Source organism: Myxocyprinus asiaticus, chromosome 23, assembly GCF_019703515.2.
Source record: "Myxocyprinus asiaticus isolate MX2 ecotype Aquarium Trade chromosome 23, UBuf_Myxa_2, whole genome shotgun sequence".
Taxonomy (NCBI): Eukaryota; Metazoa; Chordata; class Actinopteri; order Cypriniformes; family Catostomidae; genus Myxocyprinus; species Myxocyprinus asiaticus.
In genome coordinates, this window is record NC_059366.1 from 36,946,832 (window position 1) to 36,971,812 (window position 24,981).

General features: G+C 39.4%; 1 protein-coding gene across 1 annotated transcript in view; it reads right to left on the minus strand.

Moving 5' to 3' along the window:
- eys (eyes shut homolog) overlaps positions 1–24,981 on the minus strand; it is a 293,123-nt gene that overhangs the window by 149,399 nt on the left and 118,743 nt on the right. The window contains exons 21-23 of the mRNA XM_051651752.1: positions 7,159–7,255; positions 5,412–5,519; positions 905–1,050 (exon numbers count right to left, since the gene is read on the minus strand). Of these exons, the coding sequence (XP_051507712.1) occupies positions 905–1,050; positions 5,412–5,519; positions 7,159–7,255 (351 nt within the window). The remainder of the gene's footprint in view (positions 1–904; positions 1,051–5,411; positions 5,520–7,158; positions 7,256–24,981) is intronic.

Genomic DNA, 24,981 nt, shown 5'->3' on the forward strand with positions numbered 1-24,981 from the left:
AGATAACGCATATACCAAATTTGACATGCAACACTCATTCAAATGATTACAAATTTCTTGAGGTCCATCAAATATTGGATTCATGAATTCATTGGTTAATTTTACTGTACTTATAATAAATTAGATTAATAAACATGTTCGGCGCCATCACGTTTATTTTACGCAGTTAATGCATTTACCTAACTTGACATAACAACAGTTTTATTGTGTTCTGTACTGAGAAATTTCTGAAGACTGAAATATATCTACACACATTTAAATTTCATTCATACAAAAATTGCATGTGACTTCATTTTTATTATTTTATTGTCTCACAAATTTCCTCCATCATTTCTCATCAATTGAGAGACCAGCTATGGGATTGTGTCTGAACATTAAATATGATCACCTGCAGCAGTACCATCGCAAAGGTTTCAACGATACTTGTTTCAACCAGTCTTCAGAGGATTCGTTGTAATTTTCATGTCTCTAAAGTTACGTAAAAGGCTTTAAGTTATAGATACTGTCAATATGTATATATTGTACATTTTAATGTCTATTCAAACACACTACAAGGTACAGGTGTGCCTTTTGTAAAAATACATATGAATCCAAATGAGATCACATTGTGGGTAGACAAAAACAGTGGAAGAAACAATGAACGATAATGAAATGAGCAAGCGCTTGATTAAAATGCAGAGAATGATGAGGAGGAGGTGTTCAGTTAACTCAAGGTGAAAGCTGTGTATGCGGGTGTGCGTGGAGATATAGGTGGGAGTGTGCGAACTAATTAATGTGGTAAATGTGCTGATGAGCTATTTGTGTGTTCTTTCCACTGAGAATCTGTCAAGCTCAGGGAACGTGTAGACACGATAAGCCCTAGTTGCTCTCATTGATTTTGTGTCTTCGGCAGAGGAGATCGTACCTGAGAAGCCAGCACGACACACACATACGAAGCCCCCAGGTTTGTTGATGCACCCGCCATCATGGAGGCAGGGGGAAGATTCACACTCGTTAATGTCCAGGTTGCAAAACTTTCCAAAGTATCCGGGCACACAGTTACAATGGAAACTGGAAAAGCAAAAGGCAACAGGGCACATTGATCAAGCTGAGATAAACATTAATATTAATCATATTCTTACTAAAGCACAATTCACGTTACTGGAAAATACCAGGACAAGAAACGGAGAAAAATATCATGCTGATTTTTATGAGCTACAAAAACAAACTGTGGAACATGAAAGTTTGATCATTTCTGTTTAAATAATAATCCAATTTTTATTCCAACACAATTTAAGTCTTGAATACAAATAAGACTGTGCTCAGAAGCTCATATTAAATAAACATTAATATAATAGCTTATAAGCTTATTAAAGGGGTCATTAAATTTTCCATGTTCTTTTGACATATAGAGGTCATTGTTGTGCTATAAAAACATACTGTAAGTTTCAGACCTCAAAACTTCCTCCTCACTGCAAAAAGAGCATTTGTTGAAACCATGCAACCAAAATGACTGATTCTCAATTTCCTCCACATTGTGATGTCACACTGTGGTAGACATTTTCATCTCACATCAAAGCCTACTTTAATTGATCACTTCCGTAGCCCTTCCCAGTAGCGGTGAGCAGTGAGACGGCAAGTCAGTCAAGAGCAGAGAGCCAATCATAACAGTGGCCGTTTACTCTCAAATCTTAAAGGAGAGCAGCACCAAAACCAAGCATTTCTGACATAGGGTCAGTATGAAAAATGATGTTTTACAGCTATATGTGCAAAAAACTTTACTAATGTTATAATAATAAAAAAGGCATGCCAGGACCCCTTTAAGGGAACAATTCACCAACAAATGAAATAATTTACACAAAATTAGATGTTATGCAGAATGTTCGAGATACTCTTTTCCATAAAATGAAATATGAAGTTAATTTACACTTCCAAGCTCCTAAAAGTACACAAAAGCACCATAAAAGTATCATTAGAGCAGTGCATAGAACTCAAGCCTCCTGAAGCAATATAATAACTGTATGTGAGGAAAAGACCAACATTTAAGCCATTATTCACTGATAATCGTCCCCTCCACAAGAGCTCTTTGATCTCATTCATGCTTGTGTTCAATTAAAAATGGTGCCTTGAGACATTGATTCTTGCATGTCACATGGCAGATCACAAAACAGTCATTTGAAAAATTTGATTTTAGTGCCAAGGAACAGAGGAAAATTATCTGTGAACAATGGATAAAATCTCAGTCTGTTACACAAAGCTATTGTATGGATATTATTTTGTCCTTTTGTAACTTGGCAGTTAAAGTCACCATTCAGGTTCCTTTTATGGAAAACAGAAGCTCAGACATTCTGCCTAAAATTTATTTTTGAAAGAAAATAATACGGACATATTGGTCGATAAATGATGATACAATTTTCATGTATGGGTGAACCATTCCTCTAAGTCTCTCCAAAACTTCTGTCTAGCTGCACATTTTAAATCATAAGGTTCGGAAAAAGGGATACAGGAAAAAGAAAACTGAAAGGCAGGAGAAGGTCTGATTGACAGCACAAAGATCTCTAGTTTATCTCTTAATCATGACTTTAGCTGGGCTATCCTTGGACAAAATGATTGACAAGCTGATTTCTGCTTCATATATCCTGTCATCTGTTTAATCATAGAAGACTTGGCCAGTTCAGTGGCTCTCTAGGAATCTCAAGTTGCACATAATTTTACATTAATATGGCACTGTGATTTTTTGCAAGTTTGTTATGTTCGAGTGATTTCTCAACATTTTTTTTCTTCCTTATTCTGTTCGGTTTACTATGTCTTTTAAAGTGGTTTATACTGTATTATGAGAAATAAAATTTTCCTTGGTGGCCTTGATCACACTTTTGCCTGTACTTTCAAAACTCAAAACTTCCTCCCCTGCCCAGAAAGACCATTTAGTGAAATTTGTTGGCTTTTCTCTAGCAAAAGAGAGGCTCGTTATGAACAGCGGATGACTATTCACATTTAATGGAATGGCCCACACAGTCTCCTTTAAGCAGTAGGGACACTTATTCCTCAACACTAAAAGAACTAACAGTAAGTGTATAATAGCAAAAAACGTGTGCTGTTCACGGCTGTATGTAGCACTTGACGCTCTGCATAACCTTCTGTAGGATCCCAGCATTAGGAAAGATTAAAAAAAAAAAAAATTACATGCATCATTTCAGTTTGACTCTAATAGTCTGAGTGGAAAATTTCAGCACAGATTGTTTTATGAACCTATCGCCAGTGGTGTAAAGTAACTATCTTGTTACCAGTGCTGGTCCTCCCTAAACACAATATATGCAAGTTGTATAGAGCCCCTGATCTACAAGGGGGCCCTCATGCTGTCGAAGACGTTATAAGCAGTCAAGTACTGGTATTTGTTGCCATGCAAACAGGAGGGCTGCATCTGAAAACTGGAAAATGCTGCCTTCAGAGGCTGTATATGGAGGCAGGATGAAAATAAGGTTAATAAGGTTTTTTAAATTGTACTGAGACCAGTTTCTTTAAGAGTTCCATTAATTCAAAAACACAGTCAGTTAAGCTGTTAACTGATCGCAGCAAAGCAGCAGAAACATAAGGGTAATTTTTATAATATGTAAATATAAATGTAATGTCAACTATTGAGGAGGGGGTTGGGGGTTATTCTAAGTATTATAATGAATTATTTTGTTTCCATTTCGGACATGCGGTAGGTAAATGAGATGTGTAATGTAGATAGACCTGCCTATGGTTCCTACATGTCAGGAGCTAAAAAAGAAAAAGAAAACGATAGGACAATGAAACGATAAAGCAAGAAGAATGTATGTACTTTTATCATATTTACAATTCGTATTTAATCTTTACATTATCAATAGAAAGCTCATACTCCAGTTCTCCAGCTTTGATATATCTGACCACTGTTTTACGACAGAAATGCCACATTGAAAGTAATTTCTTAATTTGTGTCAATACACATCAAAGCATGCAAAATCAAATGTGACATATGTGATAATTAAAATGTATTAGCACATACCTTTTCAATCATACAAGTTCTGCTAAATAGGCCATCATGTCAACGCTTCAATATAAATATCCATTATCACTTTTAGTCCAAATTGTGCACATTTAGAGAAATATGCTTGTGTTTACTTGAGATTTCTTGAGAATTTATTTTTATTTTTTTTTATCTGTTCAACAATGTCTGAATAAAAAAAACTAAATAAAAACAAAAAACAAAAAACAAAACAAAAAAAACTGAAGTGATCTCCAGTTGCAACCACACAACAGTATCTGCTATTGATGTATATCAGTATCTACTGTTCATGTTCAGTTCAAGGAACTATAGCTTATTTTCTTATTTAAATGCTCTGTTCTTATCCACATGTGACTTAACTTTACTTATTGTACTGCACTGTCACTTACAGTATACAATATTCCCTGTCTGAGACTCAATTATGTGGTTTTAAAAGTGACAAAATGGATGGGTCTGATTTTATAAGATGAATGGATTTGCATTAGTAGTATGTACTTTTACTTTTGACACTTAAGTACTTTTAAAACCATTACTGTTTTATTTTACGTATGCATCATTTCAATGGATGACTGGATGGACCTCAGGCAGATAACAATAAAAAAATTGTTACGACCACTTTAAAGTGCAGAAAAATTGCTGCAAAACATCAGTTCATAGACCCAAATTATGTGTTATTCTTACTAGCCCTAAAGAACACCTTATCTGCTGGAACAAAGGTTTAAAGGGTTATCAAATAATTTCTGTATTTTGTCAGCAAACTACAAACAAACAGACTACCAAAAAAACAACAGAGCAAGGTGAAAGGGTTCCACTCATAAAGACCTCTCTGCTCATAGTCCTCTAAAGCAAGCCCTCCCATGTCAAAAGAGCACTTGAGTGGAAGAGAGTGAGTTGTGCACGAAAGGAAACACCTGAAGCGAAATCCCTTGTACGGAAGCAATTCAGGAGGAACACTGGGAGCAGATGATCACATAGGAGCCCATTCATGATAGTAGACAAAGTGGAGACAAATCATTTAGGACTCAAATTGGCCCAGAGATTCCTCTACCCGTATGTCTGATTGAGCCAAGAGCGGCCCTGGGGCACCAATTAAAGCACAACAAGGAGAAGATCCAGGGGAGGAACGCCAATATACAGACTTGATGTGAACCTGCTGAGCTATACTCTTACTTGTGTTTAGACCAACAGCTTATATATGTCAAGGATGAAAAAAGACCTTTTATATGAGCTAGAGCACTTTAGACAATAACATCAGTACAGTATCTCTCAAACTTGTCACCCCAGTCTCATAAAAACAAATCGTTCGGAGAGGGTACTCAGGCCCCTATATCATAATCAATTTATGGCGGTTGCAGTGCAGAGTTGAGAAAGCGCAAAAACAACTCTGTGTTGCCATGGTACTTGCCCGTTCACAAAGTCTTGGCAGACGCCTTGGTTCTGGCAGGGGTTGGAGGCACATTCATTAATGTCTTCCTCACAGTGCTGGCCTGAGAATCCTGGATTGCAGAAGCAGCTGCAGAGAGATGTCACAAAAGGACCATTTTAGAGTTTGTGAAACTCGCTAGAGTTTCTGAAACTATAATGTGATTTTACATGCACCTCAAGCATACTGTAAAGGTTTTTGTTATTGACACACCAGCCAATTCAGATGTGAGTTTGTTTTGTCATTTGGCAAAAACACATCATAGCTCTGTTCCAAAACCTAGTCATCTGTCTTTGATTTCTACATTTGAAATCATTTTAAGGCATCACGCACCAAGTTCTGAGTTTGATTGTGATGCTTAGGCCTATTGATTTAAATGTGAATGTAATTAATAAAGAAACTCATTTTCAGTGCTACCATAATCTAATAAATGTTTTAATACAAGAATTACACTACTTTATTTAGCATTTGTTTAAAAATGTATAACTGTTTCACAAATGAAGACATTATTCTTGCATATGGACACAGCGATTGGCTGTAGCTACTCAAGCAATGTAAGATGAATTTGGCCACAACAACTGATCTAGAATCAGCTTTTCCCTTCTCATTAGTAATTGTGGTTTGAATTTGAAAACCAGCAGTAATGAACTGGGTTATCTCGGAGCACAATCTAAATTTCCTATTGATACCTTTGTTCAATAAAATCATGCCCATGTCCACAGCCTTATATATGCTCCGCATATGATTTCTATTTTCGTTGCCAATCATAAACTAATATATATATATATATATATATATATATATATATATATATATATATATATATATATATATATATATACAGTACTGTATATATGTACCGATCAGCCACAACATTAAAACTACCTGCCTAATATTGTGTAGGTCCCCTCATAACGCCAAAACAGCGCCAACCCGCTTCTCAGAATGGCATTCTGAGATGATATTCTTCTAACCACAAATGTACAGAGCGGTTATCTGAGTTACCGTAGACTTTGTCAGTTCGAACCAGTCTGGCCATTCTCTGCTGACCTATCTCATCAACAAGGCATTTCCATCCACAGAACTGCCACTCACTGGTTGTTTTGTTTTTTTGTTTTGGCACCAAAATTATAGAGACTTTTGTGTGTGAAAATCCCAGGAGATCAGCAGTTACAGAAATACTCAAACCAGCCCGTCTGGCACCAACAATCATCCATGCAATTATCTAATCAGCCAATCATGTGGCAGCAGTGCAGTGCATAAAAGCACGCAGATATGGGTCAAGAGCTTCAGTTAATGTTCACATCAGCCATCAGAATGGGGAAAAAATGGGATCTCGATGATTTGGACCGTGGCATGATTGTTGGTGCTAGATGGGCTGGTTTGAGTATTTCTGTAACTGCTGATCTCCTGGGATTTTAACTTACCCTCTAGTCGTCATCAATCAGTTTGGACAGATCATTTATATTTATGAGCAATGTAGCCTATGAAAGCCATTCATAAATCAATAATAATTAATGTCCTGGAAATTTTTCTCAACTCTCTACAGAAAAATAACAGCATATGGGTTTGGAAGGACAAAACGTTGAGTCAACAATGACTGAATTTTCATTTTTGTTTGAACTATTCCTTTGACAAATACAATAAATAGGTCAGAGGGCAGCTTACCTGCTCACACACAAATAAACACAACGGAGAACTACAATTAGAAATAAAGGCAAAAACAGACCTGTAACGGTTGACCCCATCCACACAATGGCCTTGGTTCTGACAAGGTCTGGAGACACACTCGTCGCTATCAGTTTCACAGCGAGTTCCCTCGAAGCCTGCAAGACAGATGAGATGGTCACGGATCAGTAAGTCTCAATGCTCCCTGAAAGCATTAGGATCAATGATAACAAAGGCCCTTGGTGAATGCCATCTTAATGGAACCGCGCACCTCCCTATAGCCCATCTCATCTGCCAGGCCTCGCACTGCTGGCGTCTCCTCTGAGGACCAGAGGGGCTCTAATAATACCTCAGTGCCTCCACAGATTAGACTGAGGGCTCACGGTGGAACTGTGGAGAGGATCTCGTTAGGATGAGGGGGAGACTGAGGAGGTAAAGTTCAGGAGCCTCTCTGCTCATGTTCATTATGAGGATAAAGGGGAGGAGGGGGTGTAATCAGCTCAGAGCTCTTGTTGGGGAAAATGCCCTGAGAGACGTGAATATTCAGCTTTGCAATGATGCACTGCTGCTTTAAACCTGTCTTGTGCTTGGAACCTCAAAATAATAATTTGGTGTTTCTCAGCTGGTGGGTCGCATCTCAAAAATGGGTTGCAGCAGGTCTGGTCTGAAAGGGTTGTGAAAGGCAGGTAAAGACAATGCTAAATGCAAACAATAAAATGCAACTAACAAATAATCATGCATAGTTAGGAAAGCAAAAAAAAAAAAAAAAATTAAAGGGAGGAGAAAACGCTTCCCATGTCATGTGTTGTTTTTTGCATAAAAGGCTGTGCGTCCAATCAAATATGAAAGTATTTTGGAGCAACTTTACCTGTCTCTTGGTAATATGTCACGTTTTGCATGTTTTGCATATGCTTTTAATAGTAATATTAAAGGAATATTCCAGGTTATCCCAACTTAATAAGCAGTGAAAACTATAAGTAAGCCTTTAGTTTAATTCCCGTCAGGAAGTGTTAAAACTGTGGCCTGTGCCACTATTAGACATTCCTCTGTTTAAGCATTCCAACTACCCCAACATAGCAACACTGGCTCAGCCAATGACATGAGTTTGGGGCAGAACTATCTGTTTTATAACTAACCAATGGAAGACGGTCATTAACAGTCATACATTTTTGCAATTCCATTTGGTGTCAAAGTGGCACTGACTTCAAAGTCAAATGTGATTTCACAGAAAGGCTTTGACAGTGAATATTTGCCAAAAATGTGATTTGAAGTAGAGTTTTGGGGAACAACACCTAACTCTGTTATACACACAAATCAGGATCTCTCAAAAAAAAATTCCAAAGTGATTTACAGAGTTTTACTGAATCTGAACCTCGATCAACCCCAAATTTCATTCCAGATGTCATTCTTCAGTCATATTCAAGGAAGGTTTTTTTTTTTTTTTTTTTTCTCGGATATATGCCACTATGGTGGACAGTACAACATCTGTTGGCTTATATATGGCTGGCATCGGTCCAAGATGAGCTGTCAGTCACAGCACTGGCTGATCTCTTTTGGACTATTTGGAATGTCAACATCAATGCATCTTCAGCAAGAAAACACAGTGAGACTGGAGGTTCTTCATTGTCAAAGCTTAAAGTGAGATACCTGTGGCTTGCACAAATGTTCCATCATTCTTTTCCAGCATCCTCCATACGCCCAACAAGGTGTGCAGGTAATCCCTGGGACAAATCATCCTTCCAAAGTAAATACAAGACCGCGAATTTTCCTTAACAAACACAGCCATAAGTGCCACTGAAGCCATGATGTTTAAAGTAGACCATTAGCTTTGGGATACTAATAAACAAGTAGGTTTTGAAACAACTAATCCTTTTCTAACCTTTATTAGACATTACATGCATATGCATTGGTCTAAAAACAGTATGTAGTCACTTTTGGACACTTACAGTAAATCAGACTTAATGTATTAATTACATTGCATTAGAAAACACAATTTTTAACTAAGTTTGTCACTGTCTTAATTTTGAACAATATATCTATTGTTTTATAATTTGAAACCTAACAAACTACTACTTCTTTTTTATTTATTTATTTTTTGGCTTGCATTATTTCATTGAAATAATGTGACTTAGTTTTATTTTTTGTTATACTATGCAATCAAATTCATGCAATTCAATGCAATTTCAGTTCACACTGTAATTTTTTACACATTATTTATTATGCAATGTCTGCATCTATATATTAGGAATCTTCGATAAAAGTTCCGGTGTGAATCCTTTAATCACAGTAAATGACCAAGTATTCTGGGATACTGAGTTCACCATGCATGCACACAAGTGTATTCTTTAAACTTTAAACCAATGGGTCATTAAAAAGCCTGATTAATTTATCAAGGTGAACTACAGTCATTCCTATATACTTACTAGCAATCTTTATAAATAACTAAGATTTATGAATGTGTTCTTACAGGAACACCATACTGGTAATTACCCATGGCCCATGATCATCAATCTGAGTGACATAAGCAAAAACAGGGCCAAAGCTAAATATTTCTAATCACTGGTGAACATACTCAAAGAAGAATGCACCAAAGGAGAGATTGCAGCACAAAGGGTAATTGTGATGCAAAGCACAACTTATTGTTGTGAATCTAATTAAACGATAAAGGTGTTTTACTCAGAGAAACTCAATTTAGCCTTTTGCATTGTTTACAGATCTGAAGTTGGCTGTGCTGTTGACAAGTGACAAATTAATTGTAAAGATCCATTGTAATATTTTCACATGCTTATTTTTTTAACTGTTTATTTTAGGTATTAACAGTGTGTTTGAGACAATAATAATGCATTAGTACATGGGTCTTACACATTTTGACCCAAGGATCTACTGATGCAAAGACATAGCCATTGCTCAAGTCCAGCTTATTTTTTCTCTACAATGGAAGCCAGATTTCCAGGCCTTTTGCACTGGTGTCATACATTTAGTATGCTCACTTGACATACATGAACAAAAGTAGCCATATGCACAGCAGAATAAAGAGAAAAACATCTGAGCATGACTCACTACAGCAGGCGAGCAGCGGGAGAAAATCTATTAGGTAAATTTGCTCTTACAAATAACCCATTCTTGCAGATATCCACTTCCCCGGGCTGCGGATTCTTCAGAAACTCCAGCTTTCAGCTATTATAATGTTTATTGAGTGTCAAGCTATCATTTCATAAAGCTTTAATATAATGCTCCTGTGAAAGGCCGATGCTGGTATTGTTGTATCTAGGTCAATATGATGAGACCATTGCTTCAGAGTGTGAGGCAAATCACTGCAGAACTGAATGTCTATGGCTATTGCTAGTGTGTTGCCTAAGCAGGCAGCATTATAAGGCATCATATACGTGATTTCTCCACTCGAAGGCTGTTTAAAAATGCAGCAAACTTAACTGTCTTATTAACTACCTCCAAAGATACCTCGTTTGGCCAAATTCTAAGGCAGCATAGCATGATGTATTCCCCCACAATGCACTGTAAAAACAATGGAGCATCGTTGCTCACTATGTTCCCTTAACGGAAACGTCATCATGTCTTTTGAAGTCTCTCAAGCCATTAGAAGATGGGCACAAGTATAAATATATGATGTCAAAGCCTTATTTTTTCTTTTGAAGAGATGTTGTTTGTTATGTCTTTCATTCATAATGACCATGAAAGGGAAACAATATTTTAAATATTAAAGTTGTTAAAAGTAGGTTTGCAATGCACTTTATTTTTTTTATATCTTTATTTAGTCATTTATCTTTCATAATAACACTGTAAATTTGGATATATTCAACGAAAATGAACGATAGTGTCATTTATACAGCAATGATGCTGATTAATAACAGCTGCACTTGAATGCTCTAGGTTGTTATCGTGTCGCAGGTAAATGAGTCATAAGTGTCCCAATGTTCAGTGGATGAACACCCTTGCCAGTGCCCAAATTCGTGTTCACAGTATACTGATTCATGACATAGGGAGCTATGGAGCTGATTGAGACGCACCCTAAGTCTTTCTAGCAAGTCAGTCCACTGTCGGCCATCTTTGAAATGCTCTCGGGAGGCTATTTCCAGTCATGCCAGTGTACCTTCCAACTTCTTGAATGGGGGAACAACCTCAAAAACGGTTGGTCAAGATTATGATCAAAGAACATATTTCAAATCAGCAATAAAATATGATAATATTGGAATCATAAATTGTGCTTCTTTACCTCAGATTACGTTAAAACACACAATTTTCCCGACTTATATAGCTAATGCGCATGCGCGTTCTCAAGTTGATTGACAGGCGATGTCTGTATCTAAAAAGTGATTGGCTCTTTTACCTGTAAGGTGGGACTTCCTTTCTACATCCGTTTTGGGGTGGGCAATATATCGAATATTAACAATATAATCTAAACAAGTTTGCTGACGATGTAAAATTGACCAATATCGTGAATATCACAATGATTTTAATGTGCTTTTATTTGGCCATTAAGTTTCATAAAAAGCACATCAGTAGACTAATTTCACGATCATTCAGGGCTGCACAATTAATCAAAATAACATAAAAATAGCGAGTTGGTCATATGTGATTATTGATCCACAAAAGGCTGTGACATTAAGACAGATAAACGGTCTATGTGTGATTCAGAACAAACCAGTGACATGCTGATCTTTGTGCACGCGCATGGCAGTGCTCTCAGATCAGTTCACGTGCATTGTGAAATCAAAGTAATGCAGGTTCAAGCAGTCTTACAATTCCAAACATTAGTAACTGCTACAAGATATTATACAAATCTACAAACGCGGCACAGAATAACAGAAAAGAAGGAGATTACAGCATTTCAGGAAATTGGGAACATTGTAAACTGTCAAATATACATTGCCTTTTCTGTGTCAAAATAAAAGTTCCTTGTGAAGTTGAAGTAAATCTGACAGCATTTTCAGTGTCAAAATAAAAGCCCCAGGTGAAGGTGATGTAATCAGGACAGACATACATTACTTTTGTATAATGCAAATCTAAATCAGAATAATATTGATAATTCATCATTATATTATAATAATAAACCTGACGTGTCCCACAGTAATAATGTAGTATTACTTAGCCATTTTAGAGCAAATGCATAATTATCAAAATATATATTGAATATCGTCAATAGGCTGACATTTTATTAGATATTTTTAAGACATATCATCCAGCCCTACATCTGTTGACCGTTGGGTGCTAGAGCTTCTTGGTTGGGTGTTCCATTTTCTCCTTTTCATTTAAATAGAAGTGACCCGTCTCTGCTAAACTGAATTCAATTGTGACTCAAGACTCCAGTGTCATTTGTGTGACACACATATTTGCTGCCTGTGTAGAGAGATCTAAATCAGTCACTAATAAGGTTGTCTTTGAAGACTGCTGTCTTCACTCAAAAAATATTTTAGCCTATTTTAATATTAATGCATTTCAGTTTAATAACAAATTTCCATCAAATTGAATTGTGCACTCTATAAAATTAAATTAATAAAACATAAAATATTTAGGTTTTCATTATTTATTTTGTTAAAGTACTTAATTGAATTTGATGACATTTTGTTATGAAATTGAAATGCATAAATATTTAATGCATTTCAATTTGTAATGAATTTTTGAGTGTATATAGGTAGTAGGCAGCAAGACAGTTGTCAAACAGTAACAGCAATGGCTCAGTAATGATAAGATTAGAACTGTGCAAATGTGCGTTTTCTTTAGCAGTACTTTTATATATTGGTTTCAAACATCTAGTACAAAACCCTAATTAAATTTGAATAATTTTGTGAAATCTACCATCCAAAGTAAATTTCACTATCATAATATTTTTGTTCCCCTTCTGTCACTTACTCGACATTGTGTCGATGAAGTGACACTAGGGGTCGCTCCTGGGAGCCCCAGACATCTCTGAACTTTGAGAAAAGGCTAATGAGAATTGGCGAGTGGAATTTGCATGCCACTCCCCTGGATATACCGGTATAAAAGAAGCTGGAATGCAACCACTCATTCAGATTTCTTCTTCAGAGCCGAGTGGTTGTGTTCATTCATGCTGAACTACTGCTGGTCCATTCATCTCTCTTGCTCTCACGAGCTGTTGGTCTTATGGCGCATTACAGCGTTGTGCAGAGTACATCCCTGGGCGCTTCAACAGTGAGAAAAAAAAGAGTATATTTTCTCTCTAAAACAGAAAATTTCCAACTAAACACGGCCAGCTGCCAAGAACCTGAGGAAGGCTTTGAAGTGCCCCTGAGACAGGCAGCCCAGGAAGTTGGGAACTCACCCTTCAGGAGCTGGTAAAGAGACCACTCCTTCCCCTGACAGAGGGTCAGGTGGAGAATCCTTATTTTCCTTTTCTTTTGATTTTGCCGCACACCCAACAGGCTGCGGTACCCACTTAGTCAAGAAAAGAGCAGTTCCCTCACTTCCTGGGCCTCACAGATAATGTTCACGGCCTTCGTTATCATGACCGCCGGACACCATTTCTCTCTGGCAGGTTCGGTGCCCCGGAGGCGGGACTTCCGCCCCCATGCGCCCAGCTGTGGCACAAGTCTGCTCCCAATGTGATGGTCTCCACGGGTCACGAGGACACACTTCTTCCTCCCCCGTCCCAGGTCGTTCCGGGGGTAGTCACAAGGAGCCAGGTAAGTGCTTTGATGTCCTTAGACTTGGTACGGCCACAAGTGGCACCTCAGGCTCCTCCCTGTCACGAGGCCCCGCCCGCTGGTAGTCCAACACAGTTGTTTCCTTGGTCCCCCTCGCACGGAGCTTGGGGGCGTGGCTCGTGCTCCCCAACCCGTCGCGTTGGTTGATCAGGACTGTCTGACTTGGCTATACGATTCGCCAGGCCTCCGCCCAGGTTCAACAGCGTCCGCTTCACTGCGGTGAAAGGCGAGAATGCCGCTGCTTGCGTGTGGAGATCGCCTCCCTCCTATGGAAGGACGCGATCGAGCCTGTTCCTCCAGCCGAGATGAAGAAGGGGTTTTACAGCCCCTACTGGTTCAAAGCATCTCTTTTCTCGGTATGGAGTTAGACTCGGTCTCAATGACGGCGCGCCTCATGAACGAGCGTGCGCAGTCGGTGCTGAACTGTCTGAGTACGTCCAGACAGATGACGTCGGTCCCACTGAAATCTTTTCAAAGGCTCCTGGGGCATGTGGCATCCTCAGCGGCGGTCACGGCGCTCGGGTTGATGCATATAAGACAGCTTCAGCACTGGCTCCAGACTCGAGTCGCGAGATGGGCATGGCACCACGGCGCACACCGCATGCTCGTCACGCAGGTCTGTCGCTGTCTGTTCAGCCTTTGGTCCGACCTAGCATTGCTATGGGCAGGAGTTCCCCTAGGGCAGGTCTACAGGCACGTCGTGGTTACGGCGGATGCCTCCAAGCGTGGCTGGGGCACCGTGTGCAATGGGCAAGCAGCCGCCGGCCCTTGGACTGGTCCATGATTGTGTTGGCACATCAACTGCCTCAAGTTGCTGGCAGTATTGCTCGCCCTGCGGAGGCTTTTGCCATTGATCCGGGGAAATCACGTGTTGGTCCGGACAGACAACACGTCGACAGTTGCGTACATCAACCACCAAGGCAGTCTACACTCTCATCGAATGTCGCAACTCGCCCGCCTTCTCCTCCTCTGGAGTCAGCAATGGCTCAAGTCGCTGCGAGCCACTCATATCCCAGGCAACCACAACAGCACAGCGGAAGCACTGTTGTGGCAGGTCACACTCAGGGGAGAGTGGAGACTCCACCCTCAGGTGGTCCAGCTGATCTGGAGTCGATTCGGTCAAGCGCAGGTGGACCTGTTCGCTTCCCGGGAATCCTCCCACTGCCCACTCTGGTATTCTCTGACTGATGCTCCCCTAGGCACAGACACGTTGGCACACAGCTGGCCTCTGGGGCTGTGCAAGTATGCGTTTCCCCCAGTGAGCCTACTTGCACAGACGTTGTGCAAGGTCAGGGAGGACGAGGAGCAGGTCATCCTAGTGGCACCTTATTGGCCCACCCGGACTTGGATCTTGGACCTTTTTTCTCAGGGACAGGGCACCATCTGGCACCCACGACCAGACCTCTGGAATCTCCATGTCTGGCCCTTGGACGGGATGTGGAAGACTTAAGTGGCCTACCACTGGCAGTGGTAGACACGATCACTCAGGCCAGGGCTCCCTCGATGAGGCGCCTGTATGACCTGAAGTGGCATCTGTTCACTAAGTGGTGTTCTTCCCGACATAAAGACCCCCAGAGATGCGCAGTCGGATCAGTGTTTTCCTTTCTACAGGAGAGGCTGGAGGGGCGGCTGTCCCCCTCCACCTTGAAGGTGTATGTAGCCACTATATTGGCACATCACGATGCAGTTGACGGTAAGTATTTGGGGAAGCACGACTTGATCATCAGGTTCCTGAGAGGCACGAGAAGGTTAAACCCCCCCAGACCGCACCTCCTTCCCTCGTGGGACCTCTCTGTGGTCCTTCAGGGTCTACGGGGAGCTCCATTTGAGCCCCTATAGTCAGTAGAGTTAAAGGCGCTCTCTTTGAAGACTGCCCTCCTGACGGCGCTCACCTCCATCTCTTCAGCGAACTGTGCCTGGAGTTCGGCCCGGGTGACTCTCACATGATCCTGAGACCCCGACCGGGCTATGTGCCCAAGGTTCCCACGACCCCATTCAGGGATCAGGTAGTGAACCTGCAAGCACTGCCCCAGGAGGAGGCAGACCCAGCCTTGGCGTTGCTGTGTCTGGTGCGTGCTTTGCGCATCTACTTGGATTGCACGCAGAGCTTTAGAAGCTCCGAGCAGCTCTTTGTCTGCTTTGGGGGACAGCGGACTATGGCATATCACGCCAGACGCCATCGCTATGGCATATCATGCCCAGGATGTGCCCCTCCGGGGGGGCTGCACACTCACTCTACCAGGGGTGTAGCAGCCTCCTGGGCTCTGACCAATGGTGCCTCTCTAGTTGACATTTGTAGAGCAGTGGGCTGGGCAACACCTAACACCTTTGCGAGGTTCTTCAACCTCCGGGTTGAGCCGGTTTCGTCCCATGCATTGTCAGGTTCAAACAGGTAAGTCTCAGGACAGCTGGCCGGGTGTACTGCTTGTGCATAGCACCTTTCCCCTCCCTTGAGGCGAAGACATGCGCTCTTTCTCCCAGTTGCGTTCACAAAAGTGTGGACCCTGGATGTCCTTCCTCCTTAGCCCTGTGGTTGGCGAGTTTCCAGAGAAACTCGCCATCGGTCCAGTACATGTGCTAATTAGGCCCTGTACTGGGGTAGGTGCTCCACATGCACTGGTTTCCCCATTGGTAACCCCATGTGATGTATTTTCTGCAAAGTGGTTTCCCCATTGGTAAACCGCATCTTCCTTAGGCAGACGCCCCTCTGCCCCAGGTCACCGTGTCTATAGAAACTCCTCCCCCCTCGGGTAGGATCTACCACCGGACAATTCCACATGATGTGCTTCTGACTAGACTCGGTAAGACCATGTGATGTTTTTCTAATTGAAAGCCCCCTGTCTGGGTGGGGTGTGGTCTCTGCGGTGTCCTCCTCTTTGGAGGGACACCCCCCGACATGGACCTTATATGGTCCCCAGCTGAAAGATTTTGTTCTTTTTGGGGAGAAAAAAAGGCCACGGCTGGGCCGGCTGGTCCTAATTTTTTTGTGCAGTCGATTTGTCCCTGAGGTGTAGGGGACCATTTGACGCCCACAAGAGCATTGGGGGAGGTTACGTGACGGCCGGGTGTGCTGGCTACGAGGCACACAGAGGTCTGCCCGTCTCGCCCTGCTAGTCCATGTAGCACAGTTCAGTAGTCGTGATGTTTTGTATAGGGACCCCTAGTGTCACTTCATCGACACAATGTCGAGTGAGTGACAGAAGGGGAACATCTCGGTTACTATCATAACCTCCGTTCCCTGATGGAGGGAACTAGACATTGTGTCCCTCCTGCCACAACACCGAACTACCCGCTGAATGGGCCGGTACCTTGTCTTGGCTCCTCAGTGCAAAACCTGAATGAGTGGTTGCATTCCAGCTCCTTTTATACCCGTATGTCCGGGGGAGTGGCATGCAAATTCCACTCGCCAATTCTCATTGGCCTTTTCTCAAAGATCAGAGATATCTGGGGCTCCCAGGAGTGACTCCTAGTGTCACTTCATCGACACAACGTCTCGTTCCCTCCATCAGGGAACGGAGGTTACGACAGTAACCGAGACGTTATAGTTCTTGGTAAAAAAACAAACATAATCAATCCATACTGACCTTCATTCACACACACACACACACACACACACACACACACACACACACACACATATATATAATGTGCATACATTATATCAATTGCAATATTTGTTGCACAAAACAACTTTTTGTGTTTTTTCATGAATCATTTTGTGCCGCATTTATTTATTTTTTTATTTTTTTTTACTGAAAAGCCACTAAAATGCTGTTTAATGCAAGTGTAGATTAAAAGAGAGATGTAGAATTTGTTTTGGTGGTGATATTGGTGGGGTGATGGAAGAAAGTGCTTTTCACTTCATCACATCCATCACATCTTTCCAACCCACCACAGCATTGATAACAGGGACAATTTCCTATTGAAATCACCTCATCACATAAAGATTAAAACAACAAAAGAATGTACCTGCAGCCACACGCAAATGTATAGCCACACATACAGTACGTTTTGCAATGCATTGCAATATAGGAGCAGAGATACAATCATTCAGTAGAGAAGATAAGGCCAACTGCAGAGAGAAGCCTTTTCCGACTGGTTTGAATGGGATACAATCTCAATCTAACAAAGATAGGAGGGCAAAATGTTATGTAGGGAGGAGATGAAATGAAAGGAAGGAAAGACTAAGAAAAGAGGCGAAACATACACCAGAAAATGTGGAATACCTCACAGAGTTTTCCCATAAACTGCATGACCAACAGAAATTGCACTGACGCACAAAGATGGAACCATAGGCATCATTTACGGTGGGGACAGCTTTGCAATGGACGATTTTGTCCCCACCACTTTACGAAATAGCTCTCTGCAGGGATGTATCTAATACAGAGGAAGCATCTCCATTTCTTGAGGGTTTTAATTTTGTTTGGGAATATTTTAATGAGAGGTGATCTGACACTGAAGTTTCTTGTTTTTAATGTTTTGCTGAGTGGTTGCTGCAAAAGCAGAAAGCGACAAAGTGCTACAAATATCTAATGCTTTTCCATAGCTTGCTATCCTTTCTAGTGAAATCACAAAACAAAATGCAAAAATACAAACAAAACAATATATGTTATGTGATATACTGTACATAGAACTGCTGATAACTATCCACTGTTGTATAGCTGAAAATTTGGTTTGCTAGATGAGAACCAGACACTTCATATTCTTCACGTGTTCTTTGCGCAATTTTTCCTGTAATTCACCCTCAAACACCCATGAAGCACACACAAAATTTAATTGATTGTACGAGCAAATTAGTACCTCTTATTTGGAATCTTAATAATTAGCACCTAAGTGCATCCAAACTTTTGATACTTTTGGTATGTCAGCAGGGGTTGAGGGAGCCTTTGAAATTATGAGGGATGGGAACCAACTCATGTGTCTCAGTTCATTTTCATCATAATCTTGACATCATTCACATAGCTGTTGTGACTTTTGTGCATTTTTACACTCACTCTCTGTCTGCCATCGCTCATTCGTAACTGCCCTCAGGTGTGCCGTGTTATTGCCGGCCGGTCTTGCTCTTGCTGTAGAACATTTCAAATCAAGCTGCCGTGTAAACACAAGGTTTGTGCCTGCTCAGCTGAACAAGAGCAGAGTGTGATCTTGTGGCTCAGTGCCTGTCTCTCAATAAATGATTCATGAAAGCATAATTTGCATGGAGAGATATATGCTGTTTCCTGTCGTCTCCTATCTCTCCGACTCAGCTGGGGATGCAGTTCATTACTGTGTGTCAAACACTTCTGTTGACCAACCAACCAGCCTAGTTAAAGAGTAAAGCAGTTTAAGCTGTAAATAACAATGGATTGTTTGGATGAAATGATGGTTCCTCTGATAAAAAAAAAAGAAAAAAAAAAAAAAAAAAAAAAAGAAAAAAACACTTTTGAGCCATTTTAGAGCAAATACATAATTATCGAGATATATATTGATTATCATCAATAGGCTGAAAAATCTCGAGATTTTTAGACATATCGCCCAGCCCTACATTCATTGACCGTTGGGCACTAGAGCTTCATGGTTGGGTGTTCCAGTTTCTCCTTTTCATTTAAATAGAAGTGACCCGTCTCTGCTAAACTGAATTCAATTGTGAATCAAGACTCCAGTGCCATTTGTGTGACACACATAGTTGCTGCCTATTTAGAGAGTTCCAAATCAGTCACTAATAAGGTTTTCTTTGAAGACTGCTGTCTTCACTCAAAAAATATTTTAGCCTGTTTTAATATTAATGCATTTCAGTTTAATAACAAACTTCCATCAAATTGAATTGTGCACTCTATAAAACTAAATTAATAAAACTTCAAATATTTAGGTTTTATTTATTTATTTTGTTAAAGTACTCAATTGAATTTGATGACATTTTGTTATGAAATTGAAATATGTAAATATTTAAAAAAAAATTTTTGAGTGCATATAGGTAGTAGGCAGCAAGACAGTTGTCAAACAGGAGTAAAGCAGTTTAAGCTGTAAATAACAATGGATGAAAGCAAGGACACTGTGCTGAATTTACCAACAGAGCATGAAAATAGTGAAAACAGAGGGGTGGGACTAGCCATGTGTTGTAAATTATTTACACAATGTTTAATTTGAAGGAATAGTTCAACCAAAATATGGAAATATAAGGAAAATATAGTCATTATTAGTCAATCTAATGGCATTCTACATTTGGCTGTGGGACACAAAGACATACAAAGACAGTTTATGTTGACAGCAGCTGTTAGGCTCCAAAAAGTACAAATAAACATCGTAAAAGTATCATAAAAAGTAGTCCTTATGACTCATGCTCTATAGTCCAAGTCTTCTGAAGCCAAATGATCTGGGCAGTCAATGAGGAAATTTTCTGGGGAGGCAAATATTTAACACAATATTGATTGATCAAACCAGTATAAGATTTCATTAGGTTTTATTATCTTTTTCTTTTTGCTGATAATTATGCTCCTGTGTAAAGATAATCTCACCCTAATATCTTAAAATAGTCTTCACAATTGACGATGCATTATAATCTTTCCGATCACCAAGAAAGATCCTTCAGCAACTTCAATTTAATTTATATTTTAGCTAAAATTTTAAAGTCTTGCGTCACCTGTCACATTATGTTAACCACAAGCAGGCTTGATGACATGCTAACTACAGTACTGAAAGCTGATTGGCTTGAAAATTTACCTCTGATAATGACTGGTCTTACAGTATATGTGTAAGGAGGCATTTTTGGACAGAAGCAAATTATGTGTCATTTGATTATCCATTCTGATTGGTCAGTTTATTAATGAGAGAAGGCTTTATGCCATCAGCCTCCTCTGGCAATCATACTGATTTAAAGAGTGATTTAATCTTGCCTGGGCTACCGTGCAAGAAAGAAAATAAATAAATAAAACATATTATTTTACAATATATGCATCTGAGTTATGCAGATAAGTCAATTGATTAAACAATTTTTTTTTTTTTTTTTTTTTATAGAATAATTGTTAATTTAATTATTGTTGTTAATTTCATTTTGAAAAATGTTTTGAGGAGACTCAGCCTCCCCTGCCTCCACTGACGGACCGCCACTGCATACGATAGCTTTGTGTCAGGAACAGCTTGAAATGTGCGTTGTTTTTCACAACAAAAAAAAAATATGCTGAAGCTCTAATATTGTATTCTCCATCAGTGACGTCAAACCTGGTATAAGGCTTCAAAAGAAGCCATATTTTAATATAAACATGAGTGTGAATGAGATTTTTTGAGCTCTGTCAGAGAAGAAGATTATTAGTGAATAACAATTTACATTTCAATCTGTTCCTCACAAAAAGCTATCATATTACTTCAGAAGACTTGCAGTGATGGGCAGTATCTTAGCTACAAACAGCAAAGTTATTAGCTTAACTACATTTCCAAGTAACGAGGTGGTAGCTTCGCTAGTTTTCAAATCAAGTAGTTTTTCAGTAGCAAAGCTATATTTTTGATAAGGTAGTGGTGTAGTGTTGACAAAAGCTACACCGCTATATCATGCCATATACTTGGTGTTTACTATCACTGTATTTATACTGTACAAACTATAGATTCTATCCCCTAAACCTAACCCTACCCCTAATCCCAACCCTGACAGAAAACAATCAATTTTCAATAAAACATCGTTTTGTATGTTTTTGAAGCGATTTGAATTATGGGGACACTAGAAATGTCCTCATAAACCACATTTACAGCATAATACCCTTGTAATTACCAGTTTGTAACCTTAAAAAAAATGTCCTCGTAAACCACCCAACACGCGCACACACACACACACACACACACACACACACACACACACACACACACACACACAAAGAATTTGGCCTCTGATCAGAAGCATGTACATACAGAAATACAACAGCTAGACACAGAATTACAGAATTACAGGATAAGATGAATAGTATATGTAAAAAAGTTTTTATACAGGAGTGTGCAAAGGAAATTATGTTCAAATGGACATGGGTTTGTAGAGGTAGTAGTATAATAAATATGAAAAATAAAATGTAAAAATAGTGATTTTTCATTTTGACCACATGGGTTTGTATAGGTAGCATGTATAAATATCAATTTACATGTTTTTTTTACATGCACATACATTTTATATTGCACCATACTGTATACTTGTATACTGTATTGCACTATACTGTACCATGGATTTGATAAACATCATGTGATTAGTATTTTAGATGCTTTGTCTATGACAGTATGCTCTGTGCATCTGGTTGAATAAAAATGGAAGTAGCTTAAATGTAGCAAGCTACTTTTGGCATGTAGCTTGCTACTTTGTCTGAGGTGTAGCTTTTAGCTTAGCTTAACTAATTTTTTGGTTGAGTAGTTGGTAGCTTAGCTAGCTAATTTTTTTTTAGTAGCTTGCCGAACACTGAAGACTTGCAATATTGGGCAGCAGTCATAAAGAGTACTTTTTTGAGCTTGTCGTTGAACGGAAAAGAAGAGTGTGCACATTCTTCAAATTTTTTTAAAATCAAACTGTTTAAATGTAAGACTGTTTAATACCTTTTTCAAGACCTGAACAAATAAAATTAATACTGTATCCCTATACCAAAACAAACCAACACAATCTCATAATAAATCATGTATCACAGACTCTTACCTAAATATTCAGATGCACACATTCAACATGGCCTTAACATTGTTTATCAGTAAGACAGGGTAGGATATCTGCAAGTTTTAAATACTCAAGACATGTTTTCCACATATATATCACATTAAAATTGTGATAGTGAACTGCTCTGCAACAGCTGGTAACATTCACAAGCCCCCACATGCTTGGAGATAATACAACAGTGCCTCGTTTTCACTTAGAAGGATGCAGTGCATGCATTTATTTAATTAAATCATATTCTTTTGAAGTTTGATAATCACATTAGGTCATATCACGATTCCTATCTTTCCGCCCGCAAATTTAAGACCTCTTTAAATAATAATTAAGACTTCTGTTGTATTATTTAAGATATTTAACACTTTTTATGACCTTACATTTTGGAAAACTGAATTTAAGACATTTTAAGACTTTTTAAGTATCCGCGGGAGCCCTCGTCCTACGTTTTTGTAATGACTTAAGTGTGAGTAAATAATGACAGAATTTAATTTTTTTGGCTATTTCTGCAAAAGATATAGCATAGAGAGGAAGACCACATAATGTTTTAGCACATACAAATACAGCAGCTTTGGGGTATATGTCATGTCTGTGGGAATGCTGGCCACATTTCAAACCACGGATTGTGCAATAACACGCAGTGCATCTGCCAGCCGACCCATGTACTTGGATATACAGTATAGTGTAGGCTGTGAACAGCTATGAGTCAGAGTGTTTGGAGAGAGAGAGAGAGAGAGAGAGAGAGAGAGAGAGAGAGAGAGAGAGAGAGAGAGAGAGAGAGAGAGAGAGAGAGAAGGAGGTGCCGTAAGCCTACACACATCTCTAGCTCAGTAATGTATGCAGCGGATGCTAATTTTTCTATTTCTCTCCCAAGAAAAGAAATCCTTGGATTGCCAAATCGCTCTGTTTTTATCCCTCCATAAATTTCTTTTCATTTCCTCGCTGATACTCTTACAACACAGTAATACAAAAAAAAAAAAACTCATTCACTGTCTGGCCCCTGACCTCTCTTATCCCCACAGACTTCATTCATTCAGGATGCCCACTGCAGAAGAACGGATGCCAGGGTAGTTTGATTGCATTTCCCAGGTCACCCAGGTTCTGCTGACAGAGGTCGGATGTACATTACAACAAGGTAAAAAGCATTCGGATGCTTAATATTTCAAGAACAACCAGATGTAATCTAGATAGAGACATGCACACAATCATTTCTTAATTTAAGAGTCATGCCGTACAGGGGCTTTTCTCCATGTGGATTTCGAAAGTGATGAGTCAGACTTTTTCATCTCAACTTCATACAGCAGAAGCATAAAGGACTTCAGGGTAGCCACCAGATTAGGGATGGATATAGTAAGGAACTGAACAATTCTCATTACAATTCCACTATTAACAATGGCTCTATTAACAATGGTTCGATTCCATTTTATGATTTTGGAAGATGCCACTCACCACCACAAAATAATTTGTCATTACTATAACCTGCATTTTAGTCCCTATCTGCATGCTTTAACCAGATGCTAAATGCACTGAAATAGCACAGCATTGTGAGTATTTATATTAATTAATTGTTCAAAATTATTATTATTATTTTTTTTTTTTTTGTAATAATTCAAAATTGGATATAACTTTACACAGAAAAGGTAAGTAAGTGATTTTCATCACACTAAATCATGTTAACATGCATATTGTTTATGTCTTGTGGCTATACTTTTGAAACAGTGAGTTTTTTATTTTAACATTTACATATTCGCCCCATTCACTTTCATGGCAAGTGCCTCACTGTAACCATGATTATTATTATTATTATTATTATTATTATTATTATTATTATTTTAAGAAAAGTCAAGACAAGACAAGTCAAAATAAATTTATGTGGTAACCAACATTATGCACAGTTCACAAATGCAGTCGATTGATTTTTAATTTATTAAATGTGGAATATTATTTTTATTTTATTTATTTATTTTCTCCCCTTTTTCTCCCCAATTTGGAATGCCCAATTCCCAATGCGCTCTAAGTCCTCGTGGTGGCATAGTGACTTGCCTCAATCCGGGTGGCAGAAGACAAATCTCAGTTACCTCTGCATCTGAGACCGTCAATCTTATGACGTGGCTTGTTGAGCGCATTACCGCAGAGATATAGCACGTGTGGAGGCTTCACACTATTCTCCATGGCATCCATGCACAACTCACCACGCGTCCCACAGAGAGCGAACCACATTATAGCGACCACGAGGAGGTTCACCCATGTGACTCTACCCTCCCTAGCAACCGGACCAATTTGGTTGCTTAGGAGGCCTGGCTGGAGTCACTCAGCACTCCCTGGATTCGAACTCGCGACTCCAGGGGTGGTAGTTAGCATCTTTAATTGCTGAGCTACCCAGGCCCCCTGGAATATTAGTTTAAAATAAAAATAAAAAAGTATTATTTGTCTGGCACAATTAAAATTGTGCTTTTATCATTATTGGGTAGATTACTTCTGAAATGTAATTTGATACTGACTACAAATTACACAACTACAACTGTAATTTGTAACAATCTTTTAAATTACACTTTTT